This window comes from Hevea brasiliensis, chromosome 10 (genome assembly GCF_030052815.1).
Source record: "Hevea brasiliensis isolate MT/VB/25A 57/8 chromosome 10, ASM3005281v1, whole genome shotgun sequence".
Taxonomy (NCBI): Eukaryota; Viridiplantae; Streptophyta; class Magnoliopsida; order Malpighiales; family Euphorbiaceae; genus Hevea; species Hevea brasiliensis.
The window spans coordinates 5,978,605-6,000,116 of NC_079502.1; the positions used below are offsets into that span (position 1 = coordinate 5,978,605).

At 33.4% G+C, this 21,512-nt stretch overlaps 3 protein-coding genes across 4 annotated transcripts; 1 reads left to right on the forward strand and 2 right to left on the reverse strand.

Moving 5' to 3' along the window:
- On the reverse strand, positions 1–4,643 carry LOC110663349 (vacuolar protein sorting-associated protein 2 homolog 3). The gene is made up of 11 exons (XM_021822612.2): positions 4,450–4,643; positions 4,141–4,185; positions 3,115–3,149; positions 2,985–3,035; positions 2,062–2,166; positions 1,880–1,951; positions 1,591–1,662; positions 1,397–1,477; positions 907–942; positions 760–815; positions 1–332 (listed from the first exon to the last, which is right to left on the reverse strand). The coding sequence occupies exons 1-11, from the start codon at positions 4,481–4,483 to the stop codon at positions 281–283; spliced, it is 639 nt and encodes a 212-aa protein (XP_021678304.2). The 5' UTR covers positions 4,484–4,643; the 3' UTR covers positions 1–280.
- Positions 4,644–5,385: 742 nt separating this feature from the next.
- LOC110663346 (serine/threonine protein phosphatase 2A regulatory subunit B''beta) lies at positions 5,386–15,932 on the forward strand. Of its 2 annotated transcripts, XM_021822605.2 has the most exons (13): positions 5,386–6,367; positions 6,953–7,195; positions 7,340–7,445; positions 7,591–7,690; positions 8,827–8,932; positions 9,077–9,167; positions 10,445–10,586; positions 12,290–12,437; positions 12,571–12,680; positions 14,338–14,494; positions 14,573–14,698; positions 14,821–14,970; positions 15,241–15,932. In XM_021822605.2, the coding sequence occupies exons 1-12, from the start codon at positions 6,209–6,211 to the stop codon at positions 14,959–14,961; spliced, it is 1,629 nt and encodes a 542-aa protein (XP_021678297.1). In that variant the 5' UTR covers positions 5,386–6,208; the 3' UTR covers positions 14,962–14,970; positions 15,241–15,932. The 2 variants fall into 2 exon arrangements, with proteins under 2 accessions (XP_021678297.1, XP_021678298.1); XM_021822606.2 differs by lacking the exon at positions 5,386–6,367 and having other exon boundaries at positions 7,051–7,223.
- A 1,695-nt stretch (positions 15,933–17,627) lies between these two features.
- LOC110663350 (60S ribosomal protein L14-1-like) lies at positions 17,628–20,425 on the reverse strand. Its single transcript, XM_021822613.2, has 5 exons — positions 20,266–20,425; positions 19,992–20,093; positions 18,697–18,826; positions 18,502–18,614; positions 17,628–17,847 (listed from the first exon to the last, which is right to left on the reverse strand). Exons 1-5 carry the CDS (start codon positions 20,266–20,268, stop codon positions 17,794–17,796), a joined length of 402 nt encoding a protein of 133 aa, XP_021678305.1. The 5' UTR covers positions 20,269–20,425; the 3' UTR covers positions 17,628–17,793.
- Positions 20,426–21,512: the final 1,087 nt, after the last annotated feature.

The following is a 21,512-nucleotide window of genomic DNA, read 5'->3' on the forward strand; positions in this document are numbered from 1 at the left end:
TAATCTCAATGCCAAAATAAATTTATTTACTATTCTCGTTATTAGCTTTAACTCTGATTCTTGACTAGAGAGGGCATAATGAGACATGACAGATTGATCCAATGAAACAAGTTCTTCAGAAAGGAAAAAAAAAAAAAAAATACTACAAGCTAAACATCTTCAGAGAAAAATACATGTAGAATAGAATTATCTCCAGTACAAAATGCTCCGAAGAATCAACTTATAGAGCGAAGCTCTGATCAGTATGATAAACACATTGGAATTTTAGACATCTTTCTTTTTAAGGGTTTCTCAGAGCTGCCAACCTCTTTTCAAGCTCATCAATGCCCGAACTGCAAGAAGAGAACTTAAGGTAAGCTGAGAAAGCAACAAATGGATTAAAATTTTAATTTTTCATTTGATTCTTTTCTTTATTGTAACACTTGGTCCCAGTTGGAAAGTTGTGTGGTTATGATTACACTCCTCAATCCTTGCTGCCAAAACCCAGGTATGAACCATGAATGAATAAGAGAAAAGAAGTAACAGACTTGGCTTGAAGGCCAGTGATAATTATTCTTGGTGTATACAGTGTTCTGAAATGGGAACTAGACCAGCAGGTTAGACCAGTAAAACCAGGAACTAGTCCAATGACCAGTTCAGTTGTTAAATTTATTTTTTTATAATTAAAACTACTAATACATTTAGTCTTCGCTTAAGAACATAGACTGCATTTGTAATAAAGTTTAGCTTTAGATCAGAAAATACAAAAGAGAAGAATACCTGCGGACATCCTCTTCATTCTTCCCCGCAATTTTACCTTTTGGCACTGTTGACAACTGCCAAATTTCAAGTCAAGTCAGCATAAGCCAAAAAGAAACTTAATCAACTGAAAACAAAGTTCAAAAATTAATTACTACTGGCACTAACCTGTGAGGCAACATCAACACCAATTTCATCTAGCACCTGCCACAAGTGTTGAGAAAAGATTTAAAAAAAAAAAAAAAAAGTTGGCCACTTTCTCTGATGTCCATAAAAGATGATGCATAGGGAATAATTAGTACAACTGTGCCCTTGAAGTCCTTAGCTTTCCAGTTTTACCGCCAGAACAAGAGACACTTGATATCATCAAGTCACTACTAATGTAGAGCCATTGCGTACATGCAGAGGCTTACAGACTTTGAAGTTCAAATAAATAGCTTGTTTAAAAATCTATATATTGTGTCCTTGATTACCATGCAGATTAACTATTAATCTTTTGTAAAAAGACTGGTATTTTGTTTTATGAAAAGCTTCACTTGACATCACATAATAATAATAAGAGAAATCTTCACTTCACATCCAATAATAACAATAAAAAGCAACAGAAAAATAAAAAGCAACAGAAAAATAAGAACAACACTCGATTAAAGTAGCTTACTTGATTCGTCAAATCATCAGTTTCTTCTTCAGCCTCATCATCATCCAAGGCATCATCTATGGCTTCTGACATCATTTCTGTCTGCATACACAAGTGGACAACAATCCATGTTACCACCACAGCAATCCAACCAAGAGAACAAGTACAAACCTTATTCCATGTTAAATTATTCTCAAGTAGAACCACGATCTTACCGTCATATCCATCTGCGCTGATTGCCTCTGAAATTCTCTTATAACCTGTGCTTGCTTTGCGGGAGCCATTTGCTGCAAATAAAACATACCAACCATTGAAAGACACTAAGATAATAATAATAATAATAATAATAACTGAATGTAAGTAATTTTAGTTCTAACTACATATGGTAACAGAACAAATTTTAAGAAAATTGATTATCATGAAGCTGATTTCAGAATAAAGCTCATTATGCATAGTGAAATAAGCAAATATTCATCCAAAATACAATCTGTCATACTTAGATACCTTATTCATAGATGCCATTGCCTTTGTGCCACCTTTCAAACCAACAGCAACTGAAGATTGGGCATGCATTGCCTGCATAAGCGAATAAACACTGAAAAGAGCACATTCTCGTTGCACTGAGAAGAAAAAAGAGACAGAAAGAGGAGATTGTCTCCCAATACATGCATGCTTAGATAAAATACCTGTGTATGAGTAGCTATGCCTCTCATTTGAGCACGACTACCTTGTAAGCTAGCTATTTGTTGCCTAAGCCTGACCAGTTGCCGGGCTAGAATTTTAGTTGCTGCCTGCAGAATGCATACAGATTTATAAAGAAGTTATGTCAGAAAGTTTCATTGCAGGACAAGCATCATAGGCCCTAAAGAATGAGAAAGTTAGTGGTTTATGGTTTCATTGTATGGAAGTTGTTATAGAAGAAATAGCATTTTGGGATGAAATCAGTGTCAAAAGGGCAAAATGAAGCTTAGAAGGCTGTGTGTGCCTAAATTCTGCAAAATCTATCAGGAATTCTGATCTGAAAGTAAAGGAGGAAAAAGGGCATATTTAAGCTTCAACAATTGCACATAGGGTTCCATGGATAAAAAACAATCAAATTGTAGTGCAAGTTTGAGAGCTTCTGAAAATTCCAGTAAACTAGATCTCTATTGAATTGAATGTATTACATTAATTTACAAAGATTACTAGTCCAATTCTTTAATTGGCCTTGGACTTCAAAATAGGATTGAGGAGAAAAGAATAAAAAGTTACTTTATTGAATAAGAAAAACAAACAAAAGTGGAAAACACCACATTAATGTACAACTAAACAATTAAATCATAAAAAAGAAAACCCCTGCCAAGTCCTATTACCAATTGATATATAATTACATAATATACCCAATTCCAAAAGTCGGAAAGCACTGAACATGCAGCCTTTTATCTAAAAAAAATACATGTATTAGGACTAGAAATACTTTATAATATCAAATAGTCTTTACATTCACTAAATGTGGTTCTTTTCAACCCTAACTAGAAAAGTTATCAAATTAAGAACAATAATATGCCAAAGCAACTCAAGTTTCCCATAGCCAACAAGAATCCAACTAAAATCAAAACATACAACACACCTCATTTCCTGTCTTAGCTGTTCTTTTTATCTCAGCGACAAGCTTCTTTTCCTGAAAAGATGACTAATCTGTTAGATCTAACAGCAAAATTTTAAAAAAACAAAAATCATAATTGCAAATTATTACATACCTCTGATTGGAGTGCCCCGATTTCCTTCTCTATACCTGAATCAGGCAAAAAGCAAGCAAAGACATCAATATGAGTATTGAAAGATTTGCTTTAAGAGCAACAGTGCAAAAAGGACCTAACATAGCCCCTAGCATTAAGTGATCCAAGAAGAGCCTCAGAATCAAGAGGAGATCTTTCATTCAAGATAATCCACACTGACAAGAGGAGCTCTAAGGAGACCCAACAACCACAAGTCCTAGATTGCACAACACTAAGGTGGAAAGCTGACCTTACAAGTGATATTTCTCTCTATTTGTGCATGAAGTTTGACAAGCCTGACATAACGCATTGGAGAGTGCAAGAATCAAGCAACACAGTTTAATCCTTTGCTGAAGTCTAAGTTTCTAAGAAAAACAAAGGATAACTTTTCAAGCATATTGATACAGTGGCTGAATTTTCACTAGCTACGTCTGTAAGCTGTTCCTAAAAAATATAATTTTTCTCCTCAGTACACAGCTCCACTTTGAAGCACTAGTGATCACATTCTTGCCTTTCATAGTTGTCTTGAGGAAGATGAAGCAGTAGCTTAACTTTACTTGCTTTGCATGAGTAATTCCTCACAGAAACAGTTTTATCATGTGATACACATCTTTTAAAATTCCATCGTTTTGGGTTTGATGGCAAAGCCACTCGGCATATTTCAGAATAACAACCAACGTAATTACTAGTTCTCAAATCTAACCACTCTAGGTGATAATTTAGCCACTGGAAATGCGTTTGAGTTTCCTCAGGTCATGAAAGAACCATCTCATTTAAGTTCTATATCAACACAAATCAAGCAATCATCCTAAAATTTGAATTTAAAAGTTCAAAACTTAAGATTCCTGGATGTCGGGAGGGGAAAAAATAGCAATAACAGAATCTATAACAGCAGTCATCATTATATGATCTCAATGTAACCCCCAGAGGGGGCGAAAGAGTGTGACCAAGGGTTTTGCAAGTCCAATTCTAATAATGAAAATTAAATAGACTAAAAAAAGACAATACCTCTAGTAGCATGTTGCATTTCTCTCTTGCTCTCTCGAAGAGCCTCTGCAATCAAAATTACCAATTATAATTAACGGAAAAAAAAAATCTTCCTTCTTTTGGTTTTGCAATTTTTAGCAAAACAGAAGTCAACTCAAATTCAAATAGACCAATTGAAGTACGTAAAATTCAATAGCTCAAAAAGATGCGAAAATCATGAATTTATGTGAAGCGAATCAGAGTAGAATAAATTATGGAAAATACATGATCAAGCAATTATACAATCTGATAAAAATCAAATTGTGTAGCAGAATTTAGGGATAATCGAACCTCTGGGATTAGGTTTCTTGTTGAAGATGTTCATTCTACTTTTTTATTTTTTTGAGCTGCAATACACTTGAGAGGTTTCTCAAGCGAGACGAAGAGAGGCGGATGAACAGAAGAAAGAGCTCTTTGTTTTTGGCTCGAAAATGGAATTCGGTGCCCAGAGATTTTGCGGCTGTTTCCTCTTTAATTAATTAATTAATAATTACGGAATTGACTGTAAAAATGTATTAGTCTCACGCGGGTTTACGACTAGCGTGTAGTATTTTGGTGAAATGGCCTTATTTTAAGTTACTTTGATTTCATGCCGCCGTAATAATTAAATATTATTATTATTTTAAATAATTAAATATTATTTTTTTAAATAAATATTATTTAAATATTTAGTGGTGTGACTCTTTTTATTAAGCCATATTAAATTAAGGACATCACTAGTTAATTAAAGGATTTATTTTTTTATTTTTTTAAAAAAGGAAGATTAGTATATTTTTCTAAATTATATCAAAATTAATTTTATGCTTCTTAATTTTTAAAATTAATAATTTAATATTAAAAAATAATTGAATAAGTGGAATGTAATTAATTCTCATGTGGACTTTAATATAAAATAATTTTTATTAATAAGATTTTATCTAAATATTAATTTAAATATAAAAATAAGCAAAATACTTTCAAATTAAATATTGAGACTATATCGTATTTGTTAATTTTAGTATAATTCAATAGAAAAAAATTTCACCCAAAATTTTATTATATAATTAAAATGTTATATTAATAGGAAAATATAAATAATTATTATAGTTTTTAGGAAATTTTAAATGAATAATAAAAAAGTAAGTAATATAAAATAAATATTTTTTTTTGGTAGAAATAAATAAAAGTTATTTTATTTTTATTTTATTTATGTAAAAAAATCTCGTCCATAACCATAAGCCCTAGCATTTGGTGCAGGCGGTGAACCGTATAAAACTGGCGTATATATTCGTACAAGTTACGAAGGTGTCTCAACTCTGAACGGTCTCTGCAACTCTGTACACTCTTCGAGGGCGGTTTCGGTTAACCAAAAGCGCGTCTTCTTTTTTCGAAACTCGCTTCTTCCTCCCTCCCATGGCTGCTGCTGCTGCTGCTACTGCTACTTGTTTCCTCTTCCTTCTCTAGAATTTCGAATTCTTTACACATTCGCCGCTCCTTCTTGTCCAAATTTCTACTTCTGTTTCTTGATTCTCCGGTTCCCGAAGCAACAATTTACGCGGAATTGCTTTCTTGGAAGTGGTTTTGAAGATATAGTATGTGCTGTGGATAATTTTTGTCAGAATATCTAGGGTTTTGCACCAATTCTTTTAGTTTTTTACTGGGACTTTTCGTTTTCTGCTTCTGCTGAGAGAAATTTTGAAGTTTTTTTAAGAAGCTTTGGAAGCAGGGAAAAAAAAAGATTAGAAAAGGAAACAATTTTTCACCGGAAAGTATTTCGGGAAGCATTGAAGGTCTAATGTGCTTCCCTTTGTGGGTTTAAGTAGCACACTCTGTTTTTTGTTGTTGAACTTGCCTTAGGTTTTCTTAAGCGTGGCATTTCTTTGTTCTTGGCTACTATAAAATACTGAGTGTCAAAACTCCCCATGAGAAATGAGTGACAGGAAAACTATGTGTATTCTGGGGCAATTCTGATGTAGCTTTCAAGAGATGATTTGAGGAAGTGAATTGCTAGGGTTTAGGAAGTGGCTGTTGGCTTATTTTTTAAAATAGATAATAGGGATAACTGTATGTCATGGATATTGATATGGCGGGTGGTGGTGGGGATGCTCCTTATTTGGACCCTGAGTTGTTGCAGCTTCCAGAGGTGTCTCCATTTGTACTCAAAGCGAGTCCTCAGATTGCTGAGGAGTTGTTCTCTCAATGGCTGTCACTTCCAGGAACCAGTCGACTGGTATTTTTCTTGTTTCTTTAATTATCTCTGGAACATAATTGACAGTTGTAAATTGTTTGTAAGGTATATCCAGTAGATGCTGGCAAGTTATAAATGGGGTATGAAATTGAGTGATGATGTTTGATTGGATTGTTAATTACTGTGTCAAACGGTTTTTATTACCGGATAACTAGTTCTCTTGAGGACCGAAATTTATTTAGTGGAGAACTAGACTCCTTTTGGTTAATTGTTTGCCTCCACTGTTGTCATTTCAACTATAAAATGTCATTTTCAGCTTTGCTTATCAGTGTTTTATGTGTGCTTCTTCCCCTGCTCAATCCCCTTCTTCCCCTTACCAACTCCTGATAATTATATTTCCTTACTGTCCATGTGTTCATGCCTCTCACCTCTTATCCAGGTTTGGAACTAGCCCAATCTGATTTTGCTTTTGAGTTAATTGAACAACTGTGAGATATTTATTGGCTTTGGCTCCAAATTGCAATTTATTTTCATCCTCATTTCTCTGTGGCATATATTTCATTTTAACTTCCTTTTTTTCAGATGTTTTATCTGATATTATTATAAACTATCTACACTTGTGTGTAGGTGAAATCTTTAATTGATGATGCGAAGATTGGCAATCCCGTTAACTTCTTTGGGATCTCTGTTAATACAAGTGCTGGTGGGGGCAATTCATTGCCTTCCATGTTTCCTGCTGGCAGTGCACCTCCGCTTTCACCAAGAAGTTCATCTGGGTCTCCACGCATGTCTAAGCAGAAGACAAGCCCTTCTTCATTGGGTTCTCCATTAAAATTAGTTAGTGAACCAGTACGAGAAGTCATACCTCAGGTTTCACCTACTCCTGACAGCTTCTGTTGTAAGATACTGTCGTAATTGAGATTCTTAAGGCTTTAATTGGGACTTGTAATTTTCATCTCTTATCAAGGCTAAGTATTAAGTTCTCACAATGTTTATGCATTCATTTGCTTGTAGTTCTATTTTCGAAATGGTCGTCCACCGGCAGATGAACTGAAAGAACAATGTCTCTCGAGAATTAATCAATTTTTCAGTAATCATTTGGATGGATTGCGGATTGATGGTTGGAACTCCTTTACATATATTTGTATACTCTCTTTTTGTTTAGTAGATTTACTATAATTTATGTCTCTTGGGATGCCAAGATAGAAGATAAATAAAGGAATCAGCACCTGTAGGGGGATTAACATTCTTCTTTTGTTTTGTAGAATTTAAATCCATCACCAAGCAAATTTGCAAGTTACCGTCTTTCTTCTCCACTGCACTTTTTAGAAAGATAGATAGTGACTGCAGTGGGATAGTGACAAGGTAGGCGCTTTCTTTATTTCCTATATGTTGTAATAAGATTTTAAACCCATGGGTTACTGCAAGGAACATCTCCATTTAGAAATTTTTCATGTGTTTTGTGTGCTGCATTTTGCAGTTATTAATCACCTTACCTGTTATTAAGTTTACTGCCACTGTAACAATACAGCACTGGCCATTGTCATGTAATTGCCTTTGCTTTGTTTCCCAATTTTATGTCACAAATATTTAGTTTCCATTTGTCTTTTACAGCAAGTGTACTGCTCAATTTTAGAATATACCTTATGTTGAGGTATTTCATACTGTGAACATGCTATGACATTTCTAAAATTATGTTTTTAAGCAGTTATACTCATATCTGTATTCTGTAATCAAGCAGGAGTCTAGATTCTAAAACGATCAGGGTTTTTGGGCATTCTCACATTTAGTAGCATTTAGTTGTGTAAAATAATTCATTCCCCTCTATCCCCCTCTTACATTAACCTGCAATCATGGTTGATGATGATACTGTAGGATAAAGTAACTCAGAATGTGTTTTGTCAAAAACTCAAGTATAAAAGTAAGTCCGTACAACATAGGCAAGGAGATGGTTTATCTTTCTGTGGTTTTGATTTCCTTGCTTAATGAGTTTTTATGAGTGATCCGAGAAACGACATGAAGAACATTTATCATTTATGTTTTTGTACTAAAATTATGAGGGAAATCCAATGAATTAGGTCTGTAAACCATAATCATAGTAATCTTCTCTTGTAGCACTGCTTGTATTTTCCCAAAAACATGTCTAGGGATATGAAAAAATTTGGAACTGAATGTCAACAAGTACTGGAACTTCACCCAACATATATATAGTTAAGCTGAAACATCATCCTGTTCAGACATCTCAGTCAGAATTTGTCAACTCTGTTATTTCTAACTTAATGTTGGTAACATTTTAACTGTATTGCATTATCGTTTGGTTGTAGAGTGATGGGTTTAGGTTTATTGCTTGTTTGTTGATTGAACATAACTATAGAATTTTGGGAATGGATGATTTACTTGCTTATGTTGTGAACCCTTCAACCCTTATTTCAATAGACTAATGTATAGCTTTTTGAATAAATATTTCTGATTAGGTCCTTAGTTATTTCATTCGTTTGCAGGGATGCGTTTATTAAATACTGGGTGGATGGCAATATGCTGGCAATGGACAGAACAACTTGCATATTCAATATTCTAAAGCAGCCAGAAAACAAATACCTGATACAGGTTTGTCTTGTTATCTCCATTATTCATCGTGACACTTGTTTATGTTTGGCTTCCTGGTGATCATAATACCAATATGGTAATATTGGTGGTTGTATGCCAATAAACATCATACATCATCATTTTATATTTTGTGATTTTGTACAGACTGACTTCAAACCTGTTCTTCGAGAACTTTTGGCAATGCATCCAGGGTTGGAATTCTTACAAAGCACACCTGAATTTCAAGAAAGATACGGTATTTAATTCACCTAATCAATTGGCGTTGTATCTTTTGTTGGCTAAACTATGGAGTTGGTGTTTACCACTTCAATTATAAAACTGATGTTTTGGCCCTTATCTCAAATGTTCCCCCTTCCACAAGGAAGTTATTGCACAAAATTTAATTAGCTTTCTCTTTGTTTTTCTCCATACGCACATCGTATACATTTTGGGAAAAGAAAACCCAGATTTGTTTTTGAGGAATGATTTCTGAAAGAGGAATCAGGATGGGATAGTTGAATTACCATTTTCAGTATTCACGATATTCTTTGGTATTAGACATCATTGCAGGCTTTTAGTGAACCCAATTGCATGGTAACAATCAGTGACTGACAATTTTGGTTAACTGAAAAATACTGCCATCTTTCAAATCTTTCTGTTTTTATGTGTCCTAAAAGGTATCTTCTGCTTGTACCTTTTCTACATTGGAACGATCCAAAGGGAAAATAACTTTTTGCTGCTTTACTACTAGAAATGTGTCTTGTCCAAATGAATGCTAGTGCTAGTAAGATATGGTAAATTTAAATGAATTCTGAACTTTCATCAGATCGTGTAGTGTGGAGCTTTCAGCTCGTGGAAAATTGAATGCAATTGCAATCATAGGACATCATATGATTTTGTGCATAGTTGAATGGTTGAATGATCTTTCATGTTCTAGGAAAAAGTTTTAGATGATTTTAGTTATTTTGATTGAATATGAGACAAGCATATGGTTGTACTAACAATATGTTTGACTGACACACATTTGAATGTTCTGTTTTCGTCTGTTAAAGATTTTGAAACATTTGTAAAATTAGGGTTAAAAATTATTTATGCTATCCTATGATTATCTCATGAATTATAATTAATCCCTCCAATACATATCTACGATGGATACACTTTTGTTAAAAAAAATATAAATCACGTGTTTGAATTTTAGATGAAGTTGTGCTTCATTTGTAGACCAACGGCCTTCTTTTCTTCAATTAATTTGACATGATATGGAATAATCTTGCGCATCAATTAGTCAGCCAATCAGTGCATCTATAAATTTCTGATGGTTCATTATTAAATAAAAGAAGTTGCACATCAATTAGTCAGCCAATCAGTGAACCTATAAATTTCTGATGATTCATTATCAAATAAAAAAAGTTGGATTATTTAGTCAGCAAATTTTTTAGACATCTTTGGAGCATTTTTTTCTTTAACATTGTCTCTGTAATAATGTTTGTTCATAAATTAATTTTCCTTTTGAATACTTTCTTCTATGGCCAGCTGAAACGGTCATATATAGAATATTCTACTACATTAATAGATCAGGAAATGGCCGTCTTACCCTTAGGGAGCTGAAACGCGGTAATCTCGTTGCTGCCATGCAACATGCAGATGAAGAGGAGGACATTAACAAAGTCCTAAGGTTGGTGTCCCGAAAAACTTTTTACATGAATTATTGAATTAATGCATTAGGAATGGGAACCATTGAGGTAATATACAAGTTTAGCAAGGAGATGAATTATTATTATTATTATTATTATATAACTAAATGAGCTGCACATTTTACTGTTTCTAAGAATGGTAAAAGGAGGAACAGTAAAAGGTCCTCCTTTCTCTGCCCCTTTTTTTTTTCCTGTTCTTTCCCCTATCGCACTAATTCTGCTGTGAATGATATGATTGTGAACAATGGGACAGCCAGCAAGCATTCTTTTGGAAGGCTAGGCACCAGAGTGACTCTGGCAGAGTCCTACATTGCCCACATGCGCGTGCACGCACGCACGCACGCACGTGCACACACACACACACACACACACACACACACACACACATATTTCTCATTTTAATTTTTTATTTTAATTTCAGTTACTTTCAAATTATTTAATTATTGTTATTATTTTCATTAAAATAATTTTAAAACAAATTTATTCTAACAAAGTATCATTCACTATTCTAACTACAGTGTTGATCATTTTATCTTGTTGCGATTTTTTATTTTTGGTGTCTTCATTTTTTCTTTTATGTATTTTTATTTTGTTACTAGAAGTAATGACTTTCTTTTTAATTTTTACATAATATATCTTTGAATCTTTTGACATGTGACCCCTTTTTTTCTTTAAAATTAGTTGAATCTTTTAAGCTAGAAGGAACACTTGCATCCCCTTTAAATTTTTATTTAGGTATTTTATTTTATTAATTGAATTTTCAAATTTTATTTATTTATTTTTTAATTTTAAACTACTTGAGAGTTCATGAATGAATTCAAATTATTTTTACTAATTTGTTTCTATTGTTGTCATTTTAAATGTTTTAGATTATTTAACTATTTAATTATTAAATTTGCATTAATTGTCATTATCTTTATTAAATCAATTTTAAGATTACTTTATTTTATATTAAATAAAATTTTACTTAATACATCAATATTATATTAATGAATTATTAGACTTTTATCTCATTACAGGGAAAGTATAATAACAATAAATTCTTGATATATTTTACCAATATTTCTTGTGTCTTTTTTATTTTTTGGCTATAAACACTGCTTTAAATAGTAAGATTTTAATTGATGAGATTATTGTTATTTTGTTATAATATTGTAATTATTATTTCAATTGAAGTTACTTAAATTATTTTAATAATTATTGATAGATACTAGTTTTGTTTATAAGGTGTTAATATAATATTTTATATTATTATGAAACACAATAGGATATATTTTTAAATAAAATTTGTTATAATAATATATTATAATAATAATAAATATTAAACATAAATAATACCGGCAGCATTGCGCAGGCTTTTAGGCTTGTCTCAACTTAAATCTAGTTACATAGGAAGGATAAGCCTATATTTATACTTGCTAGAATATGCATTTGAGTACAAAAAATTCACTGGTAGATATATGAAAATAGACCACTTAACTTGTCATGGTACAGCATTGTACATGCCAGTGCTGTAATTGCAACTGAAACATATTCTATTACTATTCAAATATAATATGTTATAGACTTTTATGCTTATATGGTGCAAAGATATTCTGAGAAGACTTGCATATGAGATTGTTTGGCATATTCCATTCAGTTAATAATTAAGGATATGGATTGGTTGTGTTTTCCTTTATTTCAGGTATTTTTCTTATGAGCATTTCTATGTTATATACTGCAAGTTTTGGGAGCTGGATACAGACCATGATTTCTTGATTGATAAGGAGAATCTCATTCGATATGGTAATCATGCTCTTACCTACAGGATTGTTGACAGAATATTTTCACAGGTTTGTTGGCTTCATAAATTGCTTCCCACGCTAAAGTTTGAATCAAGTTAACTTTAGTTTTCAAATTATGAGATGCAATTTACGTAAGTGAGGTGCACAACTCTGTTGTCTTTGTGCCTTAATTTCATGTCAGGTTCCAAGGAAGTTTACTAGCAATATTGAAGGGAAGATGGGCTATGAAGATTTTGTTTATTTTATGCTCTCAGAAGAGGATAAATCATCTGAGCCTAGTCTTGAATATTGGTAACTTTGATTTCATTGTTAATTACTGACCTTTTTTTTTTCTCTTTTAGAAATATGTGAAAGATAAAGTGGATTATAAAATTTTATGTGATTTACAATGAGGTCAATCTTCATATAGTAGTTGCTTTAGTTTTTTCAATGCTCCACTGGCCCCTAAAATGGACAAGAAGGACAAAAGCTCAGCCTATATCTTTAGGTTTTCTTTTTCTTTTCTTAATAGCCATTACATGATAAAATTCAAAGTTTAGCTTGCAAATGTGGTACCAAAACGTGGTTTGATTAGCTATTTTATGTGAACTCTTTTGGTGGAAATGTTCAATTTGACTTGCGTCCATGGGCTGTTGGCAATACAAATAAAAGTAGAAAACCAGGGCATCTTAGACTCATGCCTGTATAAATATTGACTAGTTGTTTTACCATAATGGTACTTTTTCTTCACCTATGTTACTTGGACTTGGGTACGGGTGTCGAAATGGGTATATATCCGTGTGTCAGACTTGTGAACTTTCTAAATAAAAAATATGGAAATATGGATTTAAATTTAGATATGGGTGCTCGGATACATTATGTAGAATGAAAGGGTTAAAGTAATCTACCCAAAAGGGACCAACCACAATTATTCGTCATCTGCAACCATTGGATTCTCAAAATTTCAATATTAACTTGTTTTGTATTTATCCTTCAATTCAAAGTTGCATTCTCTCTTTATTTTGTTTTTAACCTATCCTTTAATTTAATATTCTTTTCATCTTGAGAGATCTGTCACTTGAGTGGTCGACTACATGAATATATGTTGACACATATTCCATGTCGTGTCATGTTGACATATGTTTGGGGCAAAATGAAGAGATGGAGCATCAGAATTCTTCACTATAAGGTGAAATTTTCCATTTGTGTTAGGCATGTTTACTTAGTATAGTTACAACTGGAAACTTCGTTAACATGGGTAGTGTGTCAATACTATGGTTTTTAACCCAGACATTATACTTGTATGTTGCTTGAATTTCCAGATGTTGAGTCATAACACTACCTGGATAAACTTCTTTCAATTGATTTGTCAGTAGGAACTAGGAAGTGAATACAGATCCCTTCAGTCCAAAACATTCCCTCTAAATGGATGTGATTCTATCCATAAAGAAAGAGTGAATAATTACTCTAATTATATTGAGGCACACCATTTTCTTGCCAAATCTTTAGGGAACCCAAGCAAAGCAAGTGTTCTGTTGGTGCTCTCAGACATGCTCATTCAATGTTAATTCTAATTGTCAAATTAGTTATTGGTCTTGCCATTAAGAAGTGAGAGCATAGGTTGTACCCTTAATTTAGTTTGGAGAGAGTTGTAATGCATCATATTAAACATGTTTCTCTGACTATAAACAAACATATTTACATGAAAAAAGTTGCAACCCATGGGCTCTACCAACAGCAGCAGTGCTGTCATCCTTGTTCAATTCTTCGGTTTAATTGAAGCATCACAATTGCAACAGCTTCACTTTTGACTTTCAGTAAGTGCAAATGGCGTAAAGTGCTTCCTCCATTTGTGTCTAGGGTCAAGGCCTAAGACCCAAGTACCACTTTATGAACCTTTATCTTGTCTGGAAATTATTTCTTATTGTATTAGATGTGCATGATTTATCTTGGCAAGTTGTGTTTGCAGGTTCAAGTGCATAGATTTGGATGGAAATGGTGTGTTGACACCCAATGAAATGCAATTCTTCTATGAGGAGCAGTTGCACCGTATGGAGTGCATGGCCCAGGAGCCTGTGCTATTTGAGGATATCTTGTGTCAAATAGTTGATATGATTGCACCAGAGGCAAACACCTGATTCTTTCTGATGCTCGCTCTCCTTTTTGTGTTAGATTTATCTGGGGTGATGAAATTTTATTTGCAGGCTGAAGATTATATAACACTGCATGACTTGAAAACAAGCAAGCTCTCGGGAAATGTTTTCAATATTCTGTTCAATCTCAATAAGTTCATGGCTTTTGAAAGCCGTGATCCATTTCTAATTCGCCAGGTAAATTTCTTCTGGTGTTTTGTTTCTTAGTGATGACATGATTACTATTGGGGGTTTGAATGGTTCTAGTTTATCTCTACGGCAATTTTAATTGCGCGATTTGCTTCTTTTTGTGTTATCAGGAACACGAGGAACCAACTTTGACAGAGTGGGATCGCTTTGCACATAGGGAGTACATCAGGCTTTCAATGGAAGAAGATGTAGAGGATGTCTCAAATGGAAGTGCAGATGTTTGGGATGAATCACTTGAGGCTCCTTTCTAAGTCAATGAGGTAAATTTCACTTGTAGGTCCAGAATTGAAGGTGGACTTCCGTCGAGAGAAAGACATCAGAATTTTGAATTGGTTGTGAATTGGGTTTTTGAAATTGCCATTTTTGAAGTTTGATGTTTTTAAATTGAGAGGCTGTAAAGGCAATTTCATGGATTTGCATAAATCTCTTGTTCTTTGATTGAAGAGTTTGGATATTGGTATTACATTCTATTTTTACATTATATAATTTGTAATTAGAACTTAATTGTAGTGATCTTTGTGTCTCTGCAGCTGCCTATGTAAATGTCTCGTTTCGTTTATGAGTTTTGGCATAGAAGGGAAATTACACCATAAGTGAAGCTCATCAATTTATGCTACTTCAGAGCTCTACATTCAAGGTTGGGCATGACTTCGACATGCAAATTGCTCCAGTAGGCAACAAGCTTGCCTTTTGCTGGACCCCAGAATTATGTGGTGTCAATTTCATGATTTGCCTGGGAGTCATTTGAATTGAGAGATGGCTGCTGTCTAATTGTTCACCACCCAGGTGACAGAAGTTCATACGGTTGTTGTTGCATAGCTATGTTACTTCCAGATCATCAGGTCCATTTCTGGTTGTTTTTTTTTTTTCTTTTCTTTTTTTTTTTTTTCCTTTTGCTTCTTTGTGGTAAAGGTAGCTGGTATCGATGTTCTCTGCCTGTGAGATTGGTCCTCAGATGGAGATTCACTCCAGCTCCATCCTCATCCGTGTCTTCTTTTCTGGGATTTATGTGCACTGTCAATGTTTATATGTTCTTTTGTGGGATTCATGACCAAGAAGACCTTTCTGATGAAACATGATATGTGGGAAACACACTTTTTGATAGGATAGTTGTGTGAAGACTGATATAAGTCCTGTTTAGCATTGAGTTTTAGAATTTGAAACTGTTTTTTTGAATAAAAGTATTATTTTAGATGCTGGTGGAAAAAATAGTTTGGAACAAGCTGTTTTGTTATTTTAGTGTTTTTATAATTAAAATTGATCAAATTTGATTTTTAATTATTTTTTAATACTCTCTACTAGTATATATAAAAAAAAAGTAATTTTCTCGACAGCAGTTTTAACAACAATGCCAAATAGGTCCATACTCTTATATGCTATCAATATTCTTAGGGGCTATAAATGAAACAAAGTCTCTAGACTCTGCATCTCATTAACTTTTCCACTTAATCCAATGCAGTCTTTAGAGCATAATTGTCAATTATTTGAGACGCACAGGTCTCCTATTTACTCTTCGAATTTATTCATTCCTACCTATCATTGCACAATCTCATTCACGATACATGCCCTCATATGCAAACCTTTTCAGATAAATGCCTTTGATCAAATGAAGTCTATGATTTACGTAGATAATTAGAACACGAAAAAAAAAAAAAGCATATTTTAACATAACTAGAACATGTGCAAGAAACCAAACGGCATATGATTTTTTTTTTTTTTCACCTCGATGGAGATTTGAATATTAAATTTTATAGTTGTGGAGATGATTTCAGTATCATTGAATTAGAGCACATAAGTTTTTGAAAAAAAAAATTAAAATTAAAATAATAAAAAAAAGGGCGCATGGGGAAGGGTTTTTATTTTTTATTTTTTTTCAGTTAGACAACCAGGGACAGATGCAGCATTGATGGAAGACATGGCAGCAAAGAGTAAAAGTGAGCCCCCTCCCGATAAATCGGGCACATACTGTTGTTGATCTCCGACATGGTCAACACAGCAGCAACAGCACGCTGAGATGCAACCATTAGCAATTATTTCCTCATTGACGGGTTCAAATTTTATCTAGACCATGGAGGAAAAAACACAAGATATTCTCAACCAATTTAGTTGGGTACTGAAGTCTTCTCCACTAATGTGAGATCTAGAGTTCAAGCTCTAATCAGCATTAAATAAACAAAAAAAAATCTAACGGTTAACGATGTGAGAATTAGGTATAACATTAAGATTGAGAATATAGTTTTCAATATTGCTTAATTAAGAATAATGCATTCACGCATAATTGCTATATTCATAAAGCACAATCTAGTGATGTTAGCGGCAGGTAAATTTCAGATTAAAACAGGGTTGAGCTAAACTTCATGGCACAGGCACAAAGCTCATCCCCACCCAGAACCCTTGTCTGCAGCAGGGACGAGAATTCTTTACAAAAGGCTTTTCCATTATGTTATTTATTCTATTTCCAGCTTTCATTTTCTTTGTCATTTCTACTTACTGTATTCTGTTCTTTAGTTTCCAATTCTAGCCCTGTTCAAGCATTGTATATACAAAATACCAAAAACAGAATCAGGTTTTGTCATTGTGATCCCTATTTTAAATACAAATTTCGCATCTTTTTAAAAGACTGAGATTGAGGTTATTTTGATCTACGATTTATTATTCCCTTCTGGCCATATAGAATTTTATCCCATAGAGTCGCTATATAATTCCAATTGCTATTGATTGATCATTTAACAAAATGAGAAAAGCAAATAAAAAGAACTTAAATATAATGTCTTATAAATAAACAATCATTGCATAATCATAATTTGCATAACAAATCTCCTATTCACCAGTCTCTTCAAATTCCCACAACTATCATTGCATAATCATAATTCGTATTAAACTATGACTACGAATACCTATTAAAGTATCATGCAAGTTTTAAAAAAAATGCTCCATAACTGTCATTAATGCATTTCAGCAAGGTCAGTCATTATTGGTTTCCATAACTAGCTAGCACATTAATGAAATGAAAAACCAAAAATCTAAATTCTCAAGTGTTTTACATTCAAGAAAAAATTGAGAAACTGACAAGTATGCAAATTTTAAGCTGCCTCCTTTTTAAGCTTTGCAAGCTCCTGCCTGATGATCCCTCCTCTCTGCATCAACAATTATAACACATTAAGCTTTCAAATACAAAATAGTATGTCAAGTTGAAGGTCACACTAATCAATCCTCTCGAGCGAAATGTTTATTATAGGTGTAATTTATAAGAGAGCTTGTACTAATACAAGAGTGCTCTGTTGACTAATTATTCACCATTGTTTTGAGAAACTAACAAAGCAGCTAAGCCACAAGGAGAACAGAGTGCCAAAGCTGAGAGCTAACTGCTTAAGTCATCCTTTTATTTTTAGATGGTTCAAAACAGATTTATCAAATAAAGCTAATCAGATAATTCTGTTCACAGCTGTGATAATATAATTTTGTTCACAGCTGTGATAATATAATTTTGTTCACAGCTGTGATAACTCCAATAGTTTTCACCCTGCTAGAGATGCATTGAAGTCTCCAGTCAAGGCTCAAAAATCCAGTTAAGGCAACTGATACCCAAAGGGCATTGCTTAATGAGGATGAGGAGTTGGCTTTGCACAACACAATATCTTGGGCAGAGGTGTTTGACAGTGAAAGATGAATGCAATGTGCTTGATGTAAAATAATATGAAGCTTATGAGTTGTATTTTAACCAGTATGGTCCTTTTACAAACACGATGAAATAATTAGTAAAGCAAAGACAAAACTGAAACATTTCAAACCTTAATCTTTGCCAACATGAGCTTGAACCTATCAAAATCATTAAGTGAGGCCCTTCTCTTCTGCACAATGAGCTTCCTGCCCCAGGAACTGTTCTCCCACTTGTTCTTCACGTCTGCCAACAAAGTAATAACATTTTAATTTCATGGAACTAATTCAAATTAGATACATGACAGATTTAACTGCTAGATGCTGACCAGCTTTCTCCATGGCTTCAATTAGAGTTTTCTTCTTAGGAACTCTTTTTATGTCAATCTTGATATCAGTTAGTGAAAGCCTCTTGAAGTTCATTTGGCTCCTCACCATGTCAGGGGCATCAACAAGTGCCTACAGCACAATAAGAAGGTTATGAATCTTAACATTTGATGTATTGGCTACTAACAGTCAAATTGGTTAGCAGTTAATCAATGTGAATAAGAAGTCAGGAAGTAAACGAATGAAAAGGTTGAGTGTGAAGAAAAATCACAAAAGGCGCCTTAAAAACTAGTTTGTATGCCAGAAGAATTATGCAGGGACAGCAGAGTCAATCTAGCAGGGAGCAAAAATCTGGTGATGAATTTAAAATTTCTCCGTCAGCATATATAATTTTGGGATACATAATAACAATCCAACAAACCCAGATTCAGGCTTCTACAGCTGAAGATATCTAATTGATCAGTGAACCTCAATCTTTTTCTGCCCCCACACAAGTCATAACAAAAATTATTGTTTGAAAACAAAATAAAGAAATCCAAAGCACCAGCTCCAAGAAAGATGGTTACTGACTAAAACAGCATCTTGAACAGAAAGTGAAATTCCATTACGACAAGTGCCAGAAACAAAAGAAACAACCTAGAAAAACACAATCAGAAAAGGATGTTCTTGATCCACTTTTTTACCATTTTCTCTTGGGGGATGGCGGCTATGACTGTAAGAATGCCAAGTATTAAAATCTAATGGGCAAATATATTATATCCATTCAACTATCCAACTGTATTTTCAGACCCAAACCAGCCCAGTTAGTTCAACCAGAAAAACAGGGAACCGATCCATTGGTCCTCAAAGCCCTTTTTTCAAAAACCTGTTAAAAAAAACCCTCTGAACCGGCCGAAGAAAAAGGTGAACTGGTTGACTCAAATCGGTTTTGGGGTCTTATTCAAAAAAGAAAAAAAAATGAAGCCACTGCCAGGACGCAAATACATTCATCCAGAACAAAAACAGCTTATCAATTCCACAAATTTCATATCTCAAACTAGGAATGCCAAGACACAGGTAATCAGCAGGACTAGAGCAATTCACTTTGAATTGAAAACTAAAACACAAATGAAATAAAATTGACACCAGAAAAGTTAATTTAACTCATCATTGAACAGAAAAGACACTACTAACTCAAATACATGCACATTCAAGGGTACAAAATCATCCATCAATAATCAGCCATAATTGAAAAAGGATAACTAAAAAACAGATACTACAGCAAGTATCTAGTCAATTAAACTAAAATAAAGAATACCCTATTTTGGTCGATAACATCCACGATGACGACAAGCTTCCCATACTCCTTGCCGTAGTTAACCAGCGCCACTCTCCCAATCTCCACGTACCTCTTGAACGGCTGCACATACACACAAAGACACAAAATTACAATTAAATAAACAAATGGCGATGAAACTGACAGTGTAGCCGGAACAAGCTTAAGTTCTGTAAAGGAGATTTATGTTATGCTGCTAAACCGTGAGAAAATAAAATTTGCTAGCCATCCAAACAGTAAATCAGCGGCGTCTCACCATTTTCGATCGACTTGCTGAGAATCGAACGCAGCTGAAAGAGGCGCCGGTAAGAGTTGGGTTTAGCGAGGATAAGAAATACCACTAGCTAGCTAGGGTTTTCTACCTACAGTGGTAGTTATCGCCTGCGCTTGAGTCTAGTGTACTGGACGATTTTACCAATTTTTTCATATTAAAAAAATAAAAAAAAAAATTATTTTATTATTTTAATATTATCATAATTAAAAATTATTAAATTTAATTTTAAATTATTTTTTACTATTTCCTAATTAATATATTTAAAAAGTATTCGTAGTGGCTCGATAATAGGTATAAACGTTTATTAAAATTATTTTATTTTTAATAAAATTTTTATTCATATATAAGTCATTTACATATAATCGATATAGAATTCGAAAAGACTCTCTAATTTGATATTTCCAATCATATTGATGTGGAAAAAAAAATAATTATCATGTCTATAATCTTTCTAGTCTTTCTCTCAATGCACTGAAATTATTTTATCTAAATCGAATTTATTATAAATAAAAAACATAAATATATAAGACTTATCATATATTTTATATTTTAAATTTAGACCGAATCTAAATAAGAAAAATCCCTTTATATATATCACTTGCTCTTTCTCATCGTCACCTCTCTCCTCCCTCCCCCCACATTCCTCGTCTCCTCTCCCTCTGTCTTCTGCAAAATCTAGAAGCTGAATAATTAGAGTTTAGGCTTCCTTTGTGAGTTTGACAACCGAAGAGCACCATAAATTGAGGAAGAAAGCATGTTTGTGGAATTATGATGAGAATTTGATGGATAAGTTATAGAGAACTATTTGAGTGGTTCTTTGAAGAAAAGAAATCTAATGAAGGAGGATTTGGAAAAGGAGAATGGGTTGTATTTGTTCTTGGAATATGCAATTCTTTTCTTTTGAATTTTGGTTGCTTGTTATAAGGGTTTAGGTTCTGATTGCTTGGATTTTACTTTTGGTTTGATTTAGTTTTTGCTTTTTTTTTATATATAATTACTTATGTTGATTATGATTTGTTTATGAAAGCTGATGAAATTTAATTTTTTTCTTGATAGAATAACAATTAGAATTTTGATTACTTCATTTTGATTGTTTTGTGAGAGATGGAGAAAGCAAAAGAAAGAAAGGGATAGAGTTTGGGGGAAAGAGTGGGGAGGATGGTGAGAACTGAGAAACAAATGTGGGAGAGATGGGAAAGAGATGGAGGGGTAGATTTTATAAATTAGTT